The following is a 25,960-nucleotide window of genomic DNA, read 5'->3' as shown; positions in this document are numbered from 1 at the left end:
ATTCTTAGAGGCAGAACTGTGTTTGCTGATGCTATTTATTATTCTTCAGTCTTGGACTAGTATTTATGAAAAGCAGAAATTTACATTCACAAGATTATATATATCAAATTATATGAGCAGGTCATGTTATCGTGGCTTGTTAGTGCTGTCTGATTATCAGATTAATGACAGTGGGACAGAATTTTACATCTCAGCCTGTTGCTTTCATTGTCATCATGCTGGAGTGCAGTATGCTTGTAAATAATAACTCACTAAAAACTGAAGTAATGTGTAATGAATACATCCAGTATCCATTATTCAGTTGTGAGCTGGACTAGAGTTAGAGATATTTTTAAATAGCATTTCAAAAGCTTTTCTCAAAACACCTTTTTAATATAGGGTATGATTATCTAATTTGCAAATCTGCTTCCCACAGAGTAAGGCATAATTTACTATGCAAATATTGCTACAAAAAGTTAGTGTACACAATAAATATAATTTAAAATGGTAGGAAAAATAAGGGACTCTCAAATTTCTAAATAATCCAGCAATTACTCCAGTAATAGACATGCTTTAAAAATTGCAGGTAAGAAAAAACTCCATTAATTGGTCTAGTTTTGCTGACTGTGCTATTACAAACATATAATACTGAATACCCTTACTTTTCATATTTCATCCTCCATCTCTATATGAGTTGATATGGGAGATAGGTAGAGAGAGGACTGGTAAAGGTGGTGGTTTTTCTACCTCGTTTTTATTTTATGCTTTGATGAGATGGAAAATGCACTGTGAATAACATTTTTAGTATAATTACCTGAAATTATTATTTTTGGGGGGACTGTTCCCAATATGAACCGTCAGTCTGTGTCTGTATACCAGCCTGAAGCCTCATCTTCTAAATCCAGAACTTTATAGGTATCATCATTGAAACAGACTGTATGGGGTGTGCAGAGATCTAACTGTCTGAATTAAATATTCTGGCAGTTCTCCATCTGTCCTATGTATGTCCATGCCATGGTGGTTGTAGAGTGTATGCAGCCCTGCCTGTGGGGTCTTCAGTAGAGCAGATCTGGGAGAGAAACTTGCAGAGAGGAAGAGTCCAAATCATATGCTCACTGCAAACTTCAGTAGATGCATCTTCCTTCAGCTCTTAGGGCTTTCTTCAGCTCTCTGAGGGCTGCCAAGTGTCTAGCCTTTCGTGTAGCAGAGATGAGGGAGGATAATGTGCTCTTCCTTTTGTCGCAAGAAAAACTGGTTCTAACATTTTGCTAGACTGCAAGAAGTCTCTTTTACTTAATTGAAGAAGGATCATCTCACACAGGTCTCCTTTATTGCTCTTCTGGCTGCTCAAAGTGTGTCTTACTCACCTGCTATGAGAGTAGCTGAAAAATGTTCATTGGGACTCCATTTGCAGTTTTAATCAGGAGGGAAGAAAATACTCAATGTAAAGAAGAATGGAATTGACGAAGGAGGAGTAACCTAGTTATGTTGGCTTGATCACTGTGAAATGATGCATGATTTTCTGTATTTTAGGGTGTATAACCTGTAGGGTAGATTTAAAACATTTTGATAGGTCACAAAATTGTATGTGGGACATGTGAAACATATTCTGCCGGCAGAAATCTTGCTTTAGATGACAGTAGTAACAGTAGTAACATTGTTATGGAGACTGTTTGCTTATATGTTTGCTTGTAACCAAACAGATGTAGAAAATGTAGCATCATCTCTTTTCTTCAGACTTGTTTGTCAGTCAGTCTTTACTCGGGAGTATTGAGAGCAGGTTGACTGTCAAGCAGTTCATCTCTGTGAGGCTTTCAAGAACAGAAAATTGTACTTGTGTTTACTGAGCAGAAACAACACCTCGCAACCTGTGATCTTTGAGTGCTCTCTTTCATGCTTTGTAAAGTATGGGCTTATGATAGTACTTGCATTACGAGGATGTTTTGAAGATAATCTAATTAGTTGTCTGTTGGCCTGGTAGTAGCATGAAAAGGACTGTTGTAGTGTCTGTAACTACAAAAGAAAAATGCTAACAAGAACACTGACAAGTAAAGTAGAGGCCTGATACTAAGTGTTGGCATAAAAATATTTCATGCCTAAGTAAGCATTACTGCATGTCAGTCAAAATCCCATACAAAAAAGGATGCTATTTAATGCTTTTTGATCTGGCTAAAGCTTTAATTTCAAATACAAGTTTATATTAATTTATTGAAATATAAATAGTGGAAAGTAACAAAGGATCTATTATTAGAATTAGTTAATAGACTTAAATTACTGTAGTTACAAGTGATGAACAACAATTTAATAAGCTATTATTGAAAGTGTGATTTATTCTGAGTAAACTAAAAGAAACACCCTCTTGAAAAAGAGGGAATGAAATGGTTTTGCAGCTAGCTTTTACAGTTTAATGTTTGAGGCCTTGGAAGAGGCTTCTTCAAACTGTGAACAATTTGAATAAATGTACAGTTTTACAGCTTTAGCAGTTAAAGTATTTATGACATATAAACCCAATTTCCAATAGTCGGTAAAAGCATTCCTAATCTAAAATATGCAACTAACACGAAAAGAAAAGGAACATGAAAGAATTTCTGGAGGCAAGAAAAGGTGTGTAGGGGTTGCATATTCTACCCAGAGAAGAAAAGATCCCCACATAAAATCTAATTTTAGGGTTACTTTGTTACTTTTTAGCTTAGACATTTCTATTGCAAACCTGTTTCAGTTTTACTAAGAATTTTTATAATAGTCTGGAAAAGTCTTTTCTATAGCTCAGTGATTTTATTTTTTTTTCCAGTCATGACAACTTAAATATTTATTTTTGTAAGACTCTAGTTTTATCCCACTTAGAATAGGGTAAAGCATACTGCCCTGCAGGGCTGAGAAGCTGCTGGCTTGGGCTTGGTATTCAGTGACTAATGTTTCCAGTATAGAAAATTCATCTTGACCTGGAAACCATCATAAAGATGAGGTCGGCTACAACCAGTAGTGTAAAGACTGATAATCCCCTCCTCCCACAAGGTGTCTCAGTACCAATGACCCGGTACCTCCAGTGTCAGCTTGCAAATGCTGAGCAGAGGGGAAGAATCACTGTCCTCCTCTTGCTGGCTAAGCCGTAAACTGTTATAGCCCTGTATGTGGCTGGCTTTCACAGCCTCTAGGATATAGCAGATTTTTCAAGTTCATGGAAATTGAGGGAGAACAGAAGCACTGGAGTGCACCATTTAGCAAATCTGTCACTAATGTGGTTGGTTGCATTTTTTTCTTTCACCTAGAATGTTCCACCTGATTTGTCCATCTGCACCTTTGTGCTGGAGCAGTCTCTGTCAGTACGGGCCCTCCAAGAAATGCTGGCCAACACAGAAGAAAAGGCAGAAGGGGTAAGTTATTAAATATTCACTTTTTTCGTCCTGCAAAATACAGTTTGTTTGTTTGTTGTGGTTTGTTTTTTTTTTTTTTTTCATGAAATGTGTACCACAGATTTTGTGACTGGCACAAGCTCCTTTGCTATAGGAATGGTCTCATACTGAGAAATTCTGAACACTTCCAGCTTCCACTGAAGCTTTCCAGAGTTGTAAATTCCCAACAATTTCAATGTGCTGTGGGTCAACATAGAGCTCCGAGAATGTTTTAATTTGAGATCTTATAATGTGAAATATAAAGCTTGACCACTTGTGCAGAACAGCTAAGCTTTCTGAGCATTTCTGACTATATCAAGAGGGACTGTTAGGTAGTCTTAAAATTACATGTGTGTTGTTTTTCCTTATAATTCACCTTTATTGCTGCAAATAAATTGGTATTGAGTATTTGTGGGTAAGAAATGTGGAAACTAATGCATTTATACAGTCTGGAAGATGAAGGACATAGGAATTAATTAAATTATTATTTATCCTAATAGGAATTGTTTCACTAGCAAATAGGTACTTACAAGTAAACCATAGTAGTGTAATTAATATTCTCTGCTGTGTAATTAATTTGATTTGTTATGATGTAGTTGGGTGTTCCATATACACCCAGTTAGGGTGGATTTGAATGCCGTACTTCAGCTGAAATCCTATAAACTGTAAGTGAAGAAGAGTGACTATAGGCCCAGGAGTTACACAGGTAAAAAAGAAGCAGGGGTTAACCATAAGTCTGTCACTCAAGCTGGCAGGAGAGAAGCATGTTTCTGATATTTCTGAGAATGCCTTGAGAAAGCAAACTTTAACATAGTGTAGTCAGTCCTAAAAATGCCAGGCACTGAGACTGAAAATGGTACCTGGGAAATGAAATCCAGGAGCAGTCCTATGGATGATCCAAAGTCTGGGCTGTCAGTGACAGTTTGTTCCAAGGCCTTACTCCAACAGCAAGAGAATGAAAAGCACATCTTAGAGAAGAGATGATACCACAGGAAAAACGAATAAATTAAAAAGAAGATACAAGCATGATGTCAAAAATTGCAGTTCAAACCCAAAGATGTGCAGTGATAACTCAGTAGGGTCATATGGGTGAAGTAGAGCAACAGTTTGCTTGCTGCTTATTACTGCCAGATGTGGGCAGAAACAAAACAAATTGTAAGGGGGAGTATGTGTTAAAGTAATGCTGTAGAGCAGAACAGAGTCAATGAAAAAAAAAACAACCTAAATTTTTGAATACAAAGTATTGAAACTTTTTAAAAAAAACGTAACATTAATGTGCAGGTTTTCTGTTGGGCTGTCGTTAGCAGTCTTGGGGCCAACTGTTAAGTGAATATTTACTCTTAATACCAAGATCACATCCAGAGATAAAGAGTGAATTTCTCTGCAGAATGGTTAGAAAATGTGAGTTCTGGGATTCTGTGGGAAGCTAAAGAGGGCTTTGTAGAAGTCTCAGATAGAACTTTTGCGCTAGTTCTGGACTATTTTCTGCACTAGATGTGAACAAAAAAAGGGCACAGTGACTCATGGGACTTACATAGCTCCAAGCTGGAAGAAATGTGTTTGATGGTAATCTGGTATTTCCTGGAAACAATTCATGATGTTTTCTATGCGTAACCATGAAGGTTAGAGTTCTGGACGTTCATCTCTCTGCCTAAAGAAAAGTGATGGCACTTGTGCTGGTGTACAGTGCTCTGTACTTAAGGGTCTTCTGAGATGGACGCAATAAAGGTAAACAAAGTCTGAGTGTGGTCATTATGTGGTTGTTACCTGTTTACAGAGTAGTTTACTGTGCTGTCAACACCTATTAAATCCCATTATTAGCAGAAGACAGAGCTACAACTATACCAACCCAGAGAGCTGGTGTTCACTGAATAATGAATATATTTCTATCAGAAATTTTGACTGGCTTCTGTGCAAATTAGGAATCTGCCTGTGAGTGTCTATCTTACTGATATATTGATATTAAAAGAGAATAATCTTGAAAATAGGAGCTTGTAGATGAACAAGGTCATACTGTTGTCAGTGGTGTTATTTTTCTTTCTAGTATGTCTCTGGAAGCCCAGAATAATGATACTACTAAAATGACTATGTACTTGTTGATAAATTAACATGACTAACTTTTGGTATCCGTATGAAAAATAGGTAATGTTTTCCTTTGTGTTTATCTATCGTGGGGTAGGTACTTATGTAGGCAGCTTCCTATTTGCTTGAAGTAACTGCTAGAACATATGAATTTTGCATTTAATGACTAATGTGGTTACTTCAAGCTTTATGAGAAGAGGTAATTTTGTGCATGCATCTGAAGCACTATTACCTTCCTAGAGCAGCATCAATTTTTTACTTTGTAACAGTGTTTTCTTTCATTTAGAAGAAGAAAGTGTAGCAGTTTTCTTGAGATATTGTTACTATAAACTTGATTCAATATGACTTCAGTTTTCTAATGCAAAGAGCCCTACAAAGGAAGGCCTTTTCAGTCCTCAGTTACTTTTCACTACATTAGAAATCAGTAAGGCTGCTGTGTTTAAAATGTGGTCTCCTTGTGCTTCTTTTGCTTTTTGTGGTATGTAATCTCTTGAATGCTATGTTTATATAGCAGGTGTTCTTATTATATAACAGGTAAGTCAGCAGTGATGAAATACTTGAGTAATATGACCAAAAGCTCATGCTGACTTGAATCAGAACAAAAAAGAAACTTTCCTCGTGCTTAAGAAAGAGTAAGTAAGTGCAATAATAGGATTTAATTTGAATTGTCAATTAGGGTTTATTAAATCTGCAGGAGTACCTCTGCCTACATTTTTAGTGCAAGAATCCCAAATCTAGAATTTCCATACTTCAGGAGATTAGTGATCCATTAATCTGAGTATACCCACTTGTCTATCCTGAATCAGCTAAATGGTAGTATCGCACAACAGTGGGAAATGGGTGAAATTTCATAGTAAGGAAAGTGCTTCTTCTGGCTAGGTACCGAGTAGTTAATTTGTACTCTGAAGTTTCATTTCCCTTTAAAATTCTATGCTTAGCTCTGGCAGTTTATTAAAACATTGAAATTCATAGCTTGATTGTATGCTTTTGGTTTAAAAAATAAAACTGCAACCTCTTTTATTAGTAAATAATCGTGTAAATGAAGACTGTCATTACACGTATGCTCAGAGTCGTGCTCTGGTCTCTGAGGCAAGCAGAATTATAGCTGCTTTGTCCTCGATGGACCTATAGGCTAGGTATTATTTTGTAATTATTTTGACTTGTTTGGGGTGTAACCTTTTATATTACACGGGAAATCCTTAGCTTTTTAATAAAACATTTAAGACCAGAAAAAGCCTTTAGGTTATCTATTCTTAGCCTGGGCATTAAATTTTTCCAGTGAACTCTCTTCAGAGCCCAGTGCCTTGTTTTTCACTAAAGTTACCAGACTGAATGATCCTGAGAAAGTGAATCCAGAGCTTTCTGGAATAATTTAGCAATGGTCAGGACAAGATGTAACTGTGGTTTGCTTCTGATTTTTTTTTTCTTTTTTTTTTTTTTTAACTCTGACTATTTGTGTGTTTCTGTGATTTAATCATATCTTCCTGTACTAGATTCAAGAGCTCTAGCATTTAATACTTTCTCCTTGTGAAAGTGCTGAAATGCCATAATAAATAATTTCCTGGAAATTTTACCTGATTTTCTTAGGAAACTGTATCTGGCCATCTATTCATTAGTACTCCTGTGTTCAGTAACTTCTGAGATTTCTGGATGATATAAATAATATTAGAATCAGGGGTAGATAGTTATGTAGGCACCATACCACTGCCTTTTGTGGTAATTAAAAACCCCTCACCCTAATCTTGAAATTCAGTCAAGATTTTCATAATGCAGTTCTGTTTCTAACTCTCATCTTGCAGGTATCAACATACACCTTGGGGTGCTTTTTATGCTAATGGTGCTGTATATGCATCATTGGCTGCCGTATTGATCAAGTTTGAATGTGAATGGTCTTCCCCAAAGGGATAACATTTGAACGGCAACAGCATGGGTAGCATTTAAAAGAAAAGAAGAGATAGGACTAAGGCTGTGAGTAGTACTGAACAGGCTGGATTCCTGTCCTGCACAGAAATGGGAAAGAATTGAGTCTGGGGAAGAGCAGGCTTCATCTGTATATTGCGTGCATGCTGTGTCAGAGTTGGTGATGAACCTCCATGGTTTCTGACAGTTTCACTGAACAGGTGTGGATAGGTACTGTAATCATGAAAACACATCTGCATGTGTGTAACTGCATCTCGTCACGGCAATAAGAAATTAGAATCCATGGTAGCTACATCATTGAATGAATCTACAATATTATAGCAAAAATGGCAGGTTTCATGAGACCTATTTTACACCTAACAATTATATGTTTGTGGAAAAATGATTTCTTTAAATGCTTAGCCATTCCTTAGCAACTGTGGAAATGTTAATTCACTGAGAAGGTATGGTTTCTGGTTTTGGAAGGTTATGCTGGAAAGCCATCAAACGTTTTGTTTCAATAACAATAGTAAACCCAAAGCCTTTCAATCAGGTGAGTGTATCTGTCTATTTTAAGTATATAAGGATTACTGTTGTGTGAGACTTACACTATTCCAGGTCTAAAGTTAACAGGCAGATTTATTTTTTAATTTTTTTGTTCTCATCATAGAGAATAGCATTTTTAGTTTACTTATGAAGATGGCAGCAACTCTTGAGTTGGATGTAGGGGAAGAGAAGGGGTGTATGATCAGGGGTCATAACAGAGTTCTCTGTGAACAGAGAACAGCTAAAAACAGGGAGCAGCTCTGTTTGCAGAGGTGAGATTCTGCCTCTCGGCTCCAGGTGCCTGATTTATAGCCTGGGCTGGGACCTGAGAGCAGTAGAAGCTGTGAACCCCTGATCCACAGGTGTACTATCTTGCTTTTTCAAGTGGCAAGGTGATCCACCTTGGCTAAACTCAGCAGGGATGGAGGGCTTGGGATGAGCTCAAAACTCAGTGGGAACTATAAACCAAGAACTTGCCTCAGTGTGCATCAGAATTACTCAATCTTTCTTAAACCTGAATTTTATATTTTAGTGTTTGAGCTCCCACTCCGCAGGCAGGACCTTGTACCAGCAAGTCCTGTATATGATTTTTGTAGTTAATGCTTGTTTGTGCAGATAGTGCTGATGGTGCAGAATGTGCTTGTAATTATGGCAGTACATGCAGCTTCCACTTCTGAAGCAGCCTTTAGTAGCTGATAGTCTGTTGATAAATATGCAGAACAATTTTCTTAAAAGAAGTTTCTAGTTAAAAAAATGTCAGCATGAGTCACAGAAGATAATGGTACATACAGAGCAGAAGGAAAAGGACAAATTTGGAAACCCTGTGTTTTTTTCACAATTTTTTTAGTTGTGATTATTTCATGTGGTAAATTCACATAACGTAATATATATTTAGGTCATCTAGAAGCTCACAATTTTAGGTAACTGGATATTTATGCATTTTTTTCTCTTTTTCTAAAATTCCATTTTCAGGTGCTTAAAAGCAGTTTACTGTGGAGGTCTCTACTTGAAAAGAACTTGTGCTTTTGTCTTAATTTTAATAGCATCAGTAACTGATAAATCCTTTGGGTGTTTGAAGGAATGTCAGGAGTGGTTTCTTATCCTCTGTCACTATTGTTTAGGTACGTTAATTGGTGAAATATGAACCCTTCATTTTAAAGAAAGTACTTCCTTATGGGTTTGGAGATCTTCAGAGGAATGTGTTAGGTAGCCAGCATTTTCCTCTGCCTAGAGGAAAGACCACAATTGTCTTGCTGCAGTGATCCCGCAGGATACAAAAGGCTGAGTCAATAAATTTTTATTGACTGGAGTCAATAAATTTTGAACTGCATATTTGTCATACCGTTTGTCCTGGAATTGTCTAAAGTTTATAGCTGAGAGAATTTGCTCCTTGCTGTTTTCCTAGGAATGGTTTTTGGTAGGTTTTTAAAATCCTGCCATTTAAGTTTCCCAGTGAAAATTTAAAGCAAATGCACTTAATGTTTAAATGCTTCATCCACAGCGTATTTACTTCTGTGTAAAGTAGAAAATAAAACTTCATGATGGGGCTGAGAACATTTGTGAAAATGACAGTTAAAACACAGACGCTCTTCAAGGTTGCACGCTGTTTAGCCTTTCTGTAGCTTAGATGTCTGCATCTACATAGCCTGCCTAGTCCATTCTCAGCTCATGAACACCATGGCATGGGTTGACATGAAAAAAGAGTACACAGGATAGACTTACTACTCGGATTTTTTCTGAAATCTCAGTGACTTTTCCTACTTGTTCCAAGTAATCACTTTCATAAATGGTTTCAAAACTGTAAAGAAAATTATATATTAACACAGAGATCTCTGTAGGAAAATTAAAAGCTCAGGCAAGGGATTAATGGAATTAACTGATTTGTCAATCTTCACAGTAAAATTTCATCATTTCTGCTTGGCACAGTTCATCAGTGAAGTACAAAAATTCCCTCGTTATATGCTAAGACAGTTAGGAAAGCATTTCTGTGTTTTTTTTTTTCTCTTGTTGTTTGTTCGTTCTTTTTCTTTCTTTCTCCCCAGTAGCACAGATTCTCTTGTTCCAAGTATCTTTTAACACAGGCTGTTCTTTGAAACCTTTTGTGGAATAGATGGTGTTTAGGGGCTTTCCTTGTAGCTTGAAATACAAATCTCCTGAGGATTTGAAGTCTACAAATATAGCTGGTGGTTTTAGAACAGTCCATCAGGAGGCATTTTATAAATTCTTTATCTCATGCTTGTCTTCCGTGTATTTAAAGCAGTCAGTAATTTTTGGTTCGTAGCTGACTCCTTTCTATAGTCTGACTGCATTTCATGAAGGGAACTTTAAGTGCTTTTGCTTCTTAATTCTGGGCAATTTTTTCTTTATTTTTCTCTTGGCATATTGGATCAGTTCAGACTGTGGGTGAGATTAGACTAATCAAGAAGTCAGATATAGAGAGCCAAGTATGAAGGAACCCTACTGTAGTTGGGATTTGGAAAGAGCGTCCTGAAAATGAGATCAGAAAGATGATGATTAAAGGGAGGGTTACAAACACATGACATGCAGTCAGTTCTGAGAGGAAATGGTTAGGTAAAAGTCCCATTTGTTTTTCAGGTTGGTATAACCAATTTCTGTTGCCTCTATGCATAGTTCAACAGTTTTTTAAACAATTATTGATATGCATTGATTTAATTATCTTTCTAACATGAACCTGACACTGAATAAAAAAGTTCCAATGCTAAAGAAATACGTACCTGTCTTTTATTGCTGTACTCTGAAATCAGTGCGAAAATCAGAGATCTTTTCTTAATTTCTTTTGATAGCCTTTATTTCCTTCATTTATGCTGTTATTTTTGATCTGCTGTGTATTTTTCCAAATCTGGGGATCAATAGTTTTTATATATTGTATTCTCATTCCTCTTACTGACAGAAGATCTTAATTTTAGAGCAGATCTGATTGACCAGTATACAATTACTGACAGTAAAATCTAACTTTTCTTTACTCCTGTAGTAATATTAGGTCTAGAATGCCCTTGTTTTCCCCTAAATGTCACAGTCTCCCCTGCCGCTAGCCCCAGTCAAGTTACATTAGAAAAACACTGAAATACAGACAGAAATAATTTCTGGAGATCATGAGAAAGTAGCCATAAACCAAATATCTCTGTTACCTTTTATTTAAAAGTCAGTCATATCATGGTAGGGCATTGTAATTAAGGATAGGAGTTTTTGAGATTTGTGCACTCATAAATTCATGTCAGACCTTATTAAGAGAATGAAAGCATTGATTGCACACATTGTGTGTGCATTCTAAGCTACGCTGTTTCTGTAATATAAAAATTTTAATTTCATAATATCTACTCCAGTATTTGACAACTTAATTTTTCAGGAAAATGCTGTCTGCGGATACCCATCAGCTCCAGCTAAATTGCATCATGAGCTTATTAACTCCCATCTAATCATCCAGTCATGGCTAATTAATCATTTCTCCTGGTGCCTTGTCTTAATAAAATCTATTTTCCGTGGCACTGACCAGCAAACTGCTGTCTGATTTTATGTGTGGAGCAGTCTTTGCCAAAGGGAGCAAAATGCCACCTTCTCTGATCCAGAGGGCCTTGTGTGAAGGAATCATCACACGGAAGTGTCTTTCCTGTCTAATTCTGCTTCTCTGTTTAAGGGATGGGGAAGACCCGTGTTTCTTCACAGAGCTAAAAAGCTTTGCCATGCTGCAGGGAAGTGATGGAGGCATTTCTGGGACAGGAACACAACTCTAGCTGGTGGATTTTTGAATGTTTGAATCATCTGACTCCAGCTGTGGAACTCTGAATTCATTAATTACTTGGTATCAGTAAGCAGCAAGATAACACGGAGAGCTGGCAGCTTTATCATTTTCTCAGCATGGAATGAGAATGAAAAGTAATCTTATACCTCATGCAAACAGAAATTGGTAACACTCCGTCTTTGTTTTAATGAGTGTTCTGTATATTAATGAATAAGACAAGCTATCAAGGTACTTCCTCAGAAAAAGGAAAAAAAAAAGGCAGTTAAAGGCACTCTTGACAATTTAAGCTCTCTGATTTAAACTACAGTAGCTTAGTTGTAATGTGTCTGTGACAGCTAACAGCAGTTGTGAGTATGACAGGCTAGGAGAAATCCCACTTGAGGAAGAGTCTCAGAAACAAATCACAGGTCTCTTAATATAATGAACTAGAGCTCTTTTAATTTCCTAGCACTGACCAGGAAGATTTCTCTTTTGACAAGGTATAGATGCAGTAAGAAGTATTTTTTTTAATGAAAGAAGTACTTTTTTAAATTAAGCTTTTGAGCAAGAAGTCCAAACAATAGCTTCTTATTTCTATAGTTTGAGTGATTTCATTACTTTGAGTTGTTTACAGGTGTCAGGCATAACTCATTGAAGTAACAAAATACTGCAGTAGTAATTTTCTTCATTAATTCTTTGCATAAAACTTCATCAGATAGCAGAATATCATGGACAGAGAGAGAGCTATTATATATAGCATCGTTAGTTTGTAGTTATTGCAAGGTCTGACCTTCCAAATTTTGAGTTTGCACAACCTAAATGCTTCTTACAGCAAAGAAAGTAAGTGAGGGAAAGAAAAGGAAGGAGAGAGAAAAGAGATTAAGAAGTGGAGCTCAAAGCGTTTCATGCAGTGTGGGCCTTTGCATCATGCAGACAGGCTTACCAGCTACTGGCTTTATGAAAAGAAAGATGAGGTAGTTTAGAGGATATTCTACTTAAAATCATGACTATTCTCAGTTATTTTTGAGATGCCACACTGCGAACAGGAAATATGATGGGGAGAAGCGGTGGGGGGGAGGAGAAGGAGGACAAAAACTTGCAAAACTTTTGCAGATAAAACAAATACTGTCATTTTCTCCTCAGTGCACCTTATTTAGCATCAGAAGTGATTGTTAGCAGGCCATTTCAAGTAAGGCACAAAAAAACATAAGACTTGTCTTTGATCAACTACACTTTGATCAAATGTAAGTACTGGAAAAAGTCAGAAGCAGTATTTTTGCATTCTGCTTATCCTCAGGAAGAGGCAAGGACAGGAATAAAATCATTATCTATTTCAAATCACAGAATTGTGATAAGCGAATATTTCTAGCCTAGCACATGGCCTCCTCTTTTGTGTGCACCATATTTGGAATGAGGATGGATGAGGGCATATGACGTAAAAACAAACATTTTTATCACCCCAGACATGTTTGCTATTTTGGATGTGTATGAAAGCCCTTTTTCCAGCCTTACCATGACCGTTGGATCTCTAATGTGCTAAAAGTTTTCTTTCTAGGATGTTGGTCAATAAAAACTGACTTTAGGGGAAGAGAAAATAATTTATTTCTTCTCAGTTAAATGTCCTTATGTAGGTCGCATAGAGAGAAGGAGCTAGACCAAATAGACATGAAAGCACAGCTCTGGAACCATCTTGAAAGAAAAGCCTGCTACAGAAAATAACTCTGGGTTGGAAGAGAAGACATATCATCAGTTACCTTGTTCAGTATAAAGTTCAGGATATCAGGATGTCTATGAAGATAATCAAGTGTTGTAATGGAAACAAAAACACAGTTAATTTTGGAATCCAGTTCTAGTTGTTCTCATCTTGTGTATCTCTCTATTAGAGAGCTTTAGACAGAGGTTTAGCTGTGTGTTCTCAACTGAGAAATGGGAAAAAGAATCTTATTTTTATAGTAAGGTTTTCCTGCTTCAGTTCAGAAAAATGAGTATAAGAGCAGAGGAAAATAAAATATCCACTATCTGGAATGCAGTGCTTCATTGAGATTTCAGGTCACAGTCCCATCTGTGGATCATGGCAATATATCTGTTGCAGGTTTCATAAATAGTTTTAGAGAATGTGGCTAACCGTAGTCAGCTAAGATTCTCCTATACTGTGTGGAATAAAGTTCCTTAGTGTTTCTGTACACTGCTCAAGCAGAGGAAAGAAAATAGAAATCAGAAGCCAGAGTTAGGAATGGTAGGCTGTTTTGCACAGCTTAAAGTGTCTTAATTTCCAACCTTATGCACTTGTAATTAATGATGCACTGATAATTAATGTTGCTGTGTTAGTGGATGTTCTGTGAGCTTGCTTATGTCTAGATTCGAAAAGCAAGTTCCTGAATGACTCCTCATAATGGTGAAAAGGTTCCTCTCTGTTTCTCTTTATTTAGTTCATGACTCCTTATGACAAGAGAAAATAAGGGTAATCAAACTACATTCCTTCTCTTTAACTGGCTTTTATGTCTGGTTAATGTAGTGCTGGGTATCTGCAGCACTCAGAAAAAAATGTTGGAAAACCAGCCCTCCAGTTTGGATTAAATGCATTTAAAAATGAAAGCTTGTCTGTAAAGATTTGAGCTTTTATGTGCATCTGAAAAGAAGTCACCAAATGCAGATCACTGAAGTTTCTGGATTAGCACTGCAGTAACTTATTAAATCATGGCTGTGTGTTCTTCATGGGGGACTTCTAAGGAAAGTGTTAAGACTCTGTAGTATAGTGTTCTCAAGAAGAGCAGTTACTTTGTAATTTTAAATTATGTCTTTGATCTCTTGCTTGAATCTTAGGGTAGAATTTTGCATCCTTGTGTTTGTTTTTTTTTTTTTCTCCTTACAGCACTGTGTTCCTTAGACAAACAGATGTATGGATGCCATACCATTTTAGTATCCATGAAGCACTACTCTCTGATTTGAAGTGTTGTATTTTCTACTCATTAAATTACTTGTGGTAATGGCTACTTGCTAGCAATAGACAATTAAATGATTTTTTTAGCTTTCTGTAAAATGATCAATTAATGTAGTATAAGTAGCCCACAACCATTGAGTAAATTCTAGAGACATCGTATCCTTCATCCTCTTGGTAACTGGTGTTCTCATGGCAGGATAATAATTTCCCATATTCAGAACTGTCATATGGCAATGAATCCATTACATTTTAGTATCTAATGTTTGCCAGAATCATGTTCTTCTCTTCTGGGATTGTCTTCCAAGTACCAGATAGGTGTGGAAGGACTATTTCTAAGCAGCATACTGCATTTGAGGTATATATGTTTTAAGATGGACTCTGCTGTCTCTACTGGAGGAAATATTAAAAAGGTAGATAGTTTTTGGATAAAGAGAAAAAATGGTATATACACCTACCTAAACATAAATAAAAATGAAATATTTTATTATGGTGTGCGCTATACCATGCTTTCAGAAGCAGATCTCTTTGGATGCATTATGAATGCATCTTTCCTGTGCGACCATCATCTAGATGTCAGACTGTAAGGTCTGAGAAGTGCACATGCGTAGTTCAAGTGGCTGTCCTGAGAGACTGCTGAATAAAGGTGCCTTTCACATGTGCCAGTTTCTGTTATAAATCCGAGTGCAGTCCAGATCTCAGAAGAGAGGTAGGAACTGTCAAATTAACAAATGCTTATACATTTATCATGTTAATTAGTTAACAGGTCAGAGGGTGTTTTCTAATCTTTCTGTACTAGCAGGACTGAAAAATACTGAAAAAAAAATTATTTTAATTGAAATGTATATTAGAAAAGTGATAAAATTTACTTTGAATAAAACTATTTTAATAGATGAGAACTAAATACATTTCCTTTCATTACAGTGATTTCATAATTAAGCTACTACTGGTTTTGAAAATTGCTCATAATTTGCATTAAGCTATCATAAATTATTACTAAACTTTTGTGTGGCATCTGCTAACGAAAGGTCAGTGTTTACCTGCAGTAAAACCACAGAAGGCTTGATGTGCTGCAGTGTTTTCTGTGCTAAATCCAGAGGCAAATCTACTTCACATATACTGCTGGAGGTGCCAACTAAGTTTTTAAATAGATAGTGCCATACTAACCTTTCTAGTAGCTGAAATGTGTTCTCAATCCTTTCTAAGACTGTAAGATGGTCTACAGGCTTTTAAGAGTAATTTAAAATCTGTTTACTTAATGAACCTTGAAACAGTTTTGTTAATACAAAACCTTAAGCTTTCAGAGTGGTTCTTTCATTCCCCATAGAAAAAATTAATGACATTTTGGTGTGCTGTTCTCTGTATGAAAGAGACTCTCTTATGCTGTAGGTTGTAGGGTCAGGGTTTGGCAGGTGTGCCCTAATTTTACATTACATACTTACGACATCGTTAAATTGGCAAGCCACTAAACCTTTTCCAGTGAATAATGTTCACTTAGGACAGAGCTTTATTCAAGACAAAATGGAGATATGTGGGAAACTCTTTTGTATTTTTGGCTGGTTGGTACTGAATACAGTGTGGAATAAATTTAACATGGGTCTTTATTTTGCTGCCTGTTACCTGATATTTAGATGGACATTTTGGACTTCCAGAATTTGAAGTGCTTCCCATAAAGGCAGGAGTGAGGTATTGGTATTTTAAAAAGGAGATACCAGGATAATAGCTTCTACGCATACATTTTCTTTCATACTAGATACATTTCTGAAAATGTGAAATGTTAACTTCAGAATAGACTTTGATATGTTGTGTTTAAGGAAAGAGATTTACTGATTTCTTGCTTTTTCTTTCTACAGCTAGTTGATGTGGAAAAATGGGTATGTGATTCTGTCTTTTATTCACCTGATCCCAAATGTTTCATGTTGCCACTGAGTCTTAACCTGTCTGCTGTTTTGATACCCTGTGTGTTCATGACCCTTCAACTTGCATGGCTCAAAAAAAAGAAAAAGAGGCGAATACATGGTCATGTAGGATCTGGTCATTCCCAATTTGTCGTACCAAATTTCATGCTGCCACAGTGACTTTTCTCTTTTTTAATTTAATAGTAGAATTGTGTAATGTGAATGTGTAATTATTGTCTGTCAGTTTTGAGCCTTGCTGTCTAATGTTACAACTCCATTCTGTAACCCACCTGTCTTTTCCAGTAGAGACACTGTAATCCTAAAATGCATGACAGTAAGATAATTAATACTGATAAATAATTTGTGATGCTGTATATAGCTACAAATAATATATATATATGTAATATTTAATTATGGAGAACAGCTGCTACAGAATAAAAAATTCATTCATAGATCTTAGCAAACAAAGTCAAAGCACTTTTTTCTGCTGAATGTGTTGTTAAGGCTTTTCCTAATGTGTCTGTGTATACCATGCATATTTGTTTGGTCATCTGATAGAACTCCTCTATATGGGACATATTTAGTATGTTTTTCTCTGATGTAATTTCTAACATCTGCGTATGTATGAGTTAGTTGTCATGAAGTGTGTGTAGAATTGTTTGTTTACATTTAAAGTGTTAGAAGCCTCTCTTAAAGCTTGGACCATAATAGGCCTCCTTGGTTTTTTGATACTTAATTTGATTTGCATGTGACCAGAAACAGCCTAGGATGTCCTTTGGTATATGCCAATAACATAGGTAGAGCCCTGGTCTCGCTTTATTTCAGCCAGACATTATAGAATTTTATTCTGTGATTATTACATGTTTATGGTAGTGACTCAAGTTACAGCTCACTTGAGACTCCTGTAGGTAAGTACATTATTTCAATGATGGCTTAGGCTTTTCAACACCCTTTTTACTGGTGTATTCCCAACTATCTATGTCATGTGACATAAACATCTATACATATACACTTATGATATTCATTAAACAATAACTGTAGTTAAGTATGAATTTTAGCTAATTGTATCAGGATGACAGCATTTTCTATATTCTGGGAATCAGATATTTGTAACAAGCTGCAAGTTTTGATATGGTGTGATTTGAAATGTTCTTAAGTTATGCTGTTGGTCAGGTTATGTTCTTATTTTGTCTACATTTAGTTACAAGTGAGAGGACTTAGTTCTAAATGTTTAGATTCTGTGTTTTTTTTTCCTATGATGAATTCTACTATAAAGAGAAAAGCAGCAATGAAAAGGAAGTTCAGTAGTATACAGGCACTTGGCCTCATACATCAGAATGCATGAAAAATTGTAAGCAAGAAGCTTATTAGTTATGCTCTGACATGGTTTGGTTTTGAGTGAGGTATTAAAAGAGCCTGTTCATGGAAAATATAGTATTAACTGCATAAATACAAGTCAGATGTGCCTTTTTCTTGTTGTTATTTTAGTTCAGAATTTGGTGACATGATCTTATGCCTTGGAAAGACTGCTTCACAGAAATGTGTCCTTAAAGTGTTTTAAAAAGAGATGGTTCCCATGACAGCGGAGCTAAATGTTTCATTCTGAGTTACACTGGCTAAGGACTTTCCTTAATAGACCAGTTCTGTAATCTAGACAAGCCCCTATGTGATGGGGATGGAGTGGGTACTGGTTTTATTTCAAATATGAAATTACTCTTATCTCAAATGAGCCCCAGTTTGTCCTGTAAAGCCATTTTCCAATGTTGAACACACAAGATGAATGCAAGTGTGTTCAGTTATGTCTGTACCTGTGGGCACCTTGGAGCACAAGCCCAGAGCCATAGAAAGGCTTCATGTAAAAATTAATGACTAAATTAGTAACCGAACCTTGCTGCAAGCAGTTTCATGCCATTCAAAGGATAAGCTAAAATCATCCACTTCTGAGCTGTTCCAGCCTGTAAACTGTGCTAACTAATTTTTGAGTTTACTCCAGTTCTGCTATACTTCTTCTGGTGATTTTGATCCAAAATCTTTATTTTAAGGCATATGCTTACGGTTGAAGCTAGGTAAGAAGTAAACAGGCTTAAGAGAGTCCTTGAATCTTTGGCTTTTTGCTTTTGTCTCTCAGCAGCTGTGACTGTGAGGGCTGTAGGTCTCCTTCAGTGCAGAATTAGATTAAAGACATCTTGTCAAATGTAAAAACTAATGAAAGTAAGGCTTACTTTTTACATCTCAGCCCCTATTTCATATATGAAAATGTCTTTTATGCATTTAAGTAATCTACCAAGAGTGAGAAAACCTCAATATTTAATCAGAGGGGTTTACTGAATTTCAACTGAAAGTTTAGAAGACACTGAAAAGATTTTTTTTTCTTTTATTTTTACAGGGAAAATAACAGTAATGAAATAAGCTGAAATGGAATAATAGTGAAAGGAATTCCTCTCAATCTGCTTGTCATTTTTCTCTTTTACTATATTTATTAAATAAATTAATTTTTGAGTATCTGCTTCTGTGATTTAGCAACTACAGGTGTTTGCAGATTTGAGATTTCAAAGTGGGTGTTGTATACTTTTAAGGGTTCGATTTTTAAGGACTTTTGTTCTCATAAGATCGCCTGAATGTTTGTTTTGACTTTCAGAACAACTGTTTAGCAGTAATACAATTCAGCGTAAGGAGTAGCAATTTTTTAAGGCATCTACAGTTTCAAAAACCTGGCCCATTTTCCATATTTGCCTACATATAGTTGGTGAATTATTTTGAAAATTTGATATTAAGAGCCATCAAGAATAATTGTTGTTAAGACAGTTTACTCTGAAGAGCTTTTACCTGGAGGGAAACCAAGTGCTGGTTCTTAAATTCAGAGTGCAGGAGACAAGGATTTTTATCCTTACACTGGCTAGTGGCAAAGCTAAGCCGACTATAACATTATGGGATTTTCTGCAACTTTTAAATACACAAGAGGAACCTCTTCTAATGAAGATAATGGTAAATCTTTTCCTCTTCCCCTCAGATAATTATTGTGTTAGCTCAGTTTTATGCCCCTAGTAAAATGGATTTTCAGATTCTCTGGAGAAAAGAAACTTGCAGAGTAGACATTTTTCAGAAGAATTGCTTTCATTACAGAGATTTGTGAGTTGAGAAGAAGTGAGTGAATTCTGGCTTTGAGGATAGTGTGGGCTGGTTAAATATAATGAGAAAAGGTGAATTTTTGCAAAAGGAAACAAGCTAGGGTTGTGGAGTTTGCAATGAGCCACAGAACAAAACTTCATCAAGACAAATGGTACAGTATTATGTTTTCAGTGCCATCAAACTAATTGCACATGCTTTATAACCGGTGTCATTTTATGTAATTAGATGAGTTATCTAAGAAGTTGATTTGTTGATAATTAAGATGAGATTATGATGTTAGGTGTTTGAAGAATCTGGTGATACACTACCCAAAAGCTGTCCAAGGAGCCAAATAATATAATAGCCCCAAACAGCTGTAAATATTTACATTGACAGCGCGTCCTTAGTGCCCTCAGATAAAGCTTCAGTAGGTTTTAAATTTTATTTATTTATTTATTTTTAAAGAGAACAGCAGAGTGAGGGGTAGAATGATGGGTGTCATGTGCCTCAAGTCAAATAATTTGAAAACCTGCAAGAATTTTTTCTTTTTTTTTTCAATCCCCTAAATCATGTTCCAGTCCATACATGGTCTGGCTGCTGAGCTTAGTTACTCCACAGCAATGGCATTCATGTGACACTAAGCACTTGTCCCTAAAAGATCAGGTAATAATAAGCTGAAAATGGAGCAGGACCTTTGTGTATAACTAAAATAACATCTCATCACAATTTGGTCTCTTCTTTTACTTTTAGCTGTATTACTGTTGAAGTGTCCAATGATTATTTGTTGTACGTCCTAACTTTATCAGTCTGTCTTTTTATCACCTTTACATTTTGGTGTTAATGTTTGGCAAACAATACTTTTCAGGAGTAATGGATTTGTCATGATATAACCCAGCAGGAAGTTAAGACCGCACAGCTGCTTGCTCAATCCCTCCCCCCACACAGTGGGATGGGAGAGAATTAGCTTGTGGATGGGAATTAAGAGCCTTGGTTGGTGCAGTATTGCCACCAATGCATGGCTGTGGTAGTGATTGGCACATGTTGGGCTTTGACCTTTACCAACCCCACAGCAGAAGGGTGCTTTGAGCGACCAGGCAAGGTAGACAGGTGCTTAATTTCCTGCATCTCCAAGGCAGCTAAACCAAAAGCCCATTGGTGTGGTACCCTTTTGGATCCTTGAAATACCTTCTCCTGAGGTAGGCTATACCAATGATGCACAGAACCTGTGGGCCAGTCACAATGGGTGCTTTTACCACTCCTTCCCAGTCAGGCTGATTTCAGCCTCCAGTATGGTCGGCTGTTGGGATCCTCCTGTCACTCCAGAAATACAAATAGGTTCTGCCCCCTGAGGGCATGAGGACAGTGTGCTAGAGCCTTATCCTCCAGTAGACCTGATGTTCCAGGCCATCTGATCCACAGAGTCCAGTAAACCCAGCTGTCCCTTTCCTTCTACCTGGCTGGAGGCCGGGCCCCTCTAGTCCAGATCATAGTATTTGCTACTGACTTCTTGTAAATATGGATCAGAACTCCTTTTATCAAGATCAGGAGTAAGATCAGCCCTTCCACTCTGTCTGGGGAACTGCCCACTGGAGACTGGAACAGCAGTTTTCCTGGAAGATTCCCTCTTTTTTGATTGATTGTTTTTCCTTCCAACTCACCCAAGCTTCTAGGGTCGAGATAGATTTTTCCACCCCACTTCCTTATGTCCTCTCTGTCTGTGATCTTACAGATAAAACCACAGGGTAGCCTCTAGTGTGTACCCACTATATTGTCTGTCTTGAGCAGAGGAACAATTACTCAGTCAATAGCTGAGATCATGGTCTGTACAGGTGGGGAGTAGGATCTGTCCTCTTTGTGTTGCTTGACCAATTTTTCCCCAGTCAGGACAAGGGATGAAGAGAGACTGTAGTGCCTGAGTTGGTGAGCCGGTTTGTCCATTTGTCCCTTCTTGTCCTTCTGGGTCATTACTGCCAGTGAGTCAGCATACAACAATGGTGCAGTCCATACATACTTATGTTACATTGGTTGCATGCTCCTGGCTTCCTCTGGATCTTTGAATAACTGCTTCTTGTCCAGATCATCATAAATCACCCCCAGCATAGCTAATTCCCTCCGTTACTAGATACCTTTCTCCATGGTGGTCCACTTGCCTGAATGACATACATCTTCCTTGAAGGGGTGCCTTTCCTTCACATCTGACAGGAGTCGCCTCCAAAGGCTGAGGAGTCATGCCCCTTTTCCAACCACTTTATCAGTGCCCTCTTCCCATCTGTTTGGCTTCCTGAGCCTGTAGGGTACTGGCCCTGTTATCCCAACATCAGAGCAGCCAGGTGACAATGTGCTGGCCTGGGGGATGTCTGAAACCTTTTGCATATTTCTCAGCTCACTCACAGGGATAAGGATTGGGTGGTTCCTGTCTCATTTATGAGTTCCTCCTCTTCTCCAGTCAGTGTCCATCTCACTTTCTCTGGTTCTTGTGATGACCCTGCTTCAGGGTAGTCTGCCTTGTCCACTTCTCTTGCTCCTGCTGTCTCTTAGAGCAGCTCCTTCATCGCTTGCTAAATAAGTGGTATTCCAGTATTTCTTCTTGTGAAGAAGGAGCAACTGATACTGGCACAGGTTGATTCTTTGGGTCAGCTGCAGTGCCTGTTGCTGGGATTGGTGTAACCTCAGTGCCTGTCATTTTGTCCTCTGATCCAGAGACCTTCTCTACCCCTTGAGGGTACTGACTAGTGTTGAACAGGGCTCTGTAGGCATGGGCCAGGCCCCAGCATGTTGCAGTGATTTGTCTCTCTCTCTGGAATTGCCAGGGCGACAGCATACTTTTTCCAAATATTTTACCAATTTTTTTAGGATTCTGCACTTATTCAGGGGTGAAATTCCAAAACCTTGGAGGTGACCACTGTCCTAGGCACTTGCCAGTGCTGTCTCACACCTTGCCATATAACTATCCACCCTTAGGGAATATCTTTGGGTGATATTTTTAAATAGTTGTTTAAGCCTAAAGCAGACCTAAAACACATTGAGAAGACAGCAATAGGAATGTGCTGATTTGAACATCTCAAGGATATTCAGAATTCTAAAGGGCTATCGTAATTAGCCTTGAAGAGAAAGGGAGGATGGAGAAATTTATCTCCCCCATATATGGGCTGGCTGAAAAGATAAAAGATGTAATTATTAATAGTTTTCCATAGATGGCTTCTGAAGTATGGAGATGACAGCAATACTGAGTATACCCATCTGGTTCCTGAGCAGCAGCTCCTGGCCAGCTTTCTCCCTGAAAGAGCATGACACCATGTGGTATGGGATATCCCTTTGGCTGGTTTGGGTCAGCTGTCTTGGCTGTGTCTCCTTCCAGCTCCTTGTGTACCCCCAGCACACTCACTGATGAGGTGGGGTAAGAAGCTGGAAAGGCCTTGGCTCTCTGAAAACATTGCTCGGCAACAACTAAAACATCAATGTGTTAACTGTATTCTCATTAACTGTATTCTCATCCTAATCCCAAGCATAGCACTGTACCTGCTTAGGAAGAAAATCAGTGCTATCCCTGCTGAAACCAGGACAGGATGCTAGAATGGCACTAAGAAATTTCAAGTTATAGGTCTGTTCTATCTATCTGTTTAATTTTCAAAAACATATTCTGAATTGCTAATTTCAGTCCAGAAACTCATGTGTGCTGTTGTCCTGAGCAAGTGTGAAGGAGCAGAAGGGTCCTCCCTGTGTGGAAGACGAGTTGGAGAAATTTCTAGCGTGACAGCCTGTTGCCTACCCAAAGTGCTTGATTTCTGTTGTCTTGCTTCAGGGTGATTTTTTTTATTTTTAATTTATTTTTATTTTTTAATTCTTTTCTAAATCTGAGAGTTAATGATATTCAGAGTAAGCACTCTCCTTTAGCTAAGAAGAGTTTTGGTCTGAAAACCTTGGAGAAGACTCTTGTAGAAGGGTGTGACAGGAGTATTTGGAACCTTCTGCCCTGTCCATTTGCTGGTGGCTGGGCAGCTGAGGCTCTCACAGTTCGTGACGTGTACCTCTTCTCATGCTCGCCCTGGATCGAGCATCACAGAGTTGTTCTCTTCATATCTGTGGACATAATATGTATTTAATTGTTTGCCATGAAGACAAAGCATTTTTTACAAAAGTTAAGTCTCATATTTCTTCCTCTGGTGGTTTGAAGCAGTAGGTGGATAATGTGTTCAGACGTTCCCCACCCAGTGTTATCTTTCAGGTTTTCTAGCTTGAGGGGCACTTTAAGTCTCTAGGAATAACATGTAACCCATCTGCAAAATTATTAAGGAATCAGAGTGACTCTAAAGAACATGATATGACAGAACCATGCAGACGAAGATTGTTTCTCTCTACTTTGTTACAGTTCAATTAATATGTCAACTGAAGAGAATGAGCTGTTAATTCTGGTCTTCCAGCAAGTCCATCACAAGAAGCTGCTGTATCATTTTAGTATCAAGGGAAGAGATAAACTATTCACTTTAATTTGAAGCTAGTTAAGAGATTACAAATTGTCAGGAAGAGAACCAGAAGGTTTCTCACAAGTTGTGAAATTGTTTAATGTACTTGTAGTATGGAAAAATCAGTGGGGGTTGCATATTCACAGATGAATGACAGCTGAAAAAGACTGAGGTATTTGATTATTTTAAAATTTGAATTAATCATAAAATTAACTTACTTATATGTTAATGACTTTATGCCCCATCACACAGTAGACAGCTCAGTGAAAACTTGTTTGATTTCTGGAGCCACCAAAACAAAATATCGGGTTGGCAGGAAATGGGGGTAATAATAATGCCAAAATGATCACACTGTATTCTAAATATTTGTTTTATGGAGATTGTGGGCAGGGGACGTGATCTTTAGTTTTGGACAATTTGTTTCCAGATGTCTAAGTACCAAACAGACCTGGAAAACTTGTAAGGAGAGAAGTGTTTGAACATTATGAGATCATAAGATTATACTTTTTTTTTTCTTTTTTTTTCCCCTAGAACATCTTGTACATCTCTGAGAACAGATACTTCTGTTCTAAAAGCATGTATGAAATGAAAGCACCCAGTCTTACTTGGAAGCTCTCCCATTAAACTCTCTTTTAATGTGGGATAGAGCCAAACTTCAGTCCTGCTGCAAACTTTGTGATGGTAAAGCATGAAGTAATGAGGTCAAAAGAGGAAAAGGTGGCCATGGAACTCTTACAAGGAAAACCAAATCACTGCTTGTAACATAATGTACAACTCCTTGTATTCTTGAGCAACCTTCATGAAAATTAACCTAAAAATTTCCGTAATCTCCTGATATCAGTCATGTGGCACTGAATTTTTTTTTAATCACTGCATGAAATATTACTAACTTTTTAATTTCTTAATTTACTGTAAATTTACATAACATATGTTACTAGAACAGTGGTGTTACTCTCCAGCACTGCATTTTGAATGCAGGACCTTACAACTTGCATTGTACTTAGAAGCTACCTGCAGAGCAAGTTGTCCAAGATGATCTGGCATGGCTCCTGTTTTACCTGTACTGCGTTTTATCTTTAAGCAATAAGTATTTAATGTGCTATATTATTTAAAGGGGGGGAAAAAAGCCAACAAAACAACCAACAGAAAAAACAAACCCCAAATGAGAAAACTATTGCATAAAAAAATGATGAAGCCTTGTTCTGAGCAGCTGTTTTGCTTTCCAGCACAAACTAATAATTATGCTAATTGCAATGATAAATGTTCCTTTTAAATGTGGTTTGTAGTTCTGTGTATCCCACTCACTTTTTAAAGGAAAACAAGTCCCATTTTAAGCACCTGAAAGCAAATACTCATTTCACATTTTCTCTTTTTTTCCCCTTCTCATGGCTCTACAGAAATTTATGATGAAGGTAAGCAAGTTAAACATTTGGTATTATACTTTCTGTGAATTCCTGCAGTTTAATTTAGTGCATTCATAGCCCTGCAGAGAAGGACTTGGGGGTGTTGGTTGATGAAAAACTTACCATGAGCTGGCAGTGTGCGCTCACAGCCCAGAAAGCCAACCGTATCCTGGGCTGCATCAAAAGGAGCGTGACCAGCAGGTCGAAGGAGGTGATCCTGCCCCTCTACTCTGCTCTCGTGAGACCTCACCTGGAGTATTGTGTGCAGTTCTGGTGTCCTCAACATAAAAAGGACATGGAACTGTTGGAACAAGTCCAGAGGAGGGCCACGAGGATGATCAGGGGACTGGAGCACCTCCCATATGAAGATAGTCTGAGAAAGTTGGGGCTGTTCAGCCTGGAGAAGAGAAGGCTGCGTGGAGACCTCATAGCAGCCTTCCAGTATCTGAAGGGCGCCTATAGGGATGCTGGGGAGGGACTCTTCATTAGGGACTGTAGTGATAGGACAAGGGG

The 25,960-nt window shown here is 37.6% G+C and overlaps 1 protein-coding gene across 6 annotated transcripts in view; it reads left to right on the top strand.

The window, feature by feature from the left end:
- Positions 1-25,960, top strand: part of RYR2 (ryanodine receptor 2) — a 382,151-nt gene that overhangs the window by 106,972 nt on the left and 249,219 nt on the right. For 3 of the 6 annotated variants that reach the window (XM_062637379.1, XM_062637383.1, XM_062637381.1), the window contains exons 3-5: positions 3,249-3,353; positions 16,429-16,449; positions 25,442-25,456. In XM_062637379.1, the coding sequence (XP_062493363.1) occupies positions 3,249-3,353; positions 16,429-16,449; positions 25,442-25,456 (141 nt within the window). The remainder of the gene's footprint in view (positions 1-3,248; positions 3,354-16,428; positions 16,450-25,441; positions 25,457-25,960) is intronic. The other 3 variants (XM_062637382.1, XM_062637384.1, XM_062637380.1) reach the window with 2 other exon arrangements.

This window comes from Pezoporus occidentalis, unplaced genomic scaffold, assembly GCF_034315485.1.
Source record: "Pezoporus occidentalis ecotype Australia unplaced genomic scaffold, CSIRO_AGI_Poc_V1 ctg52, whole genome shotgun sequence".
Classification (NCBI taxonomy): Eukaryota; Metazoa; Chordata; class Aves; order Psittaciformes; family Psittacidae; genus Pezoporus; species Pezoporus occidentalis.
This window is presented reverse-complemented; position numbering and strand designations above follow the sequence as displayed.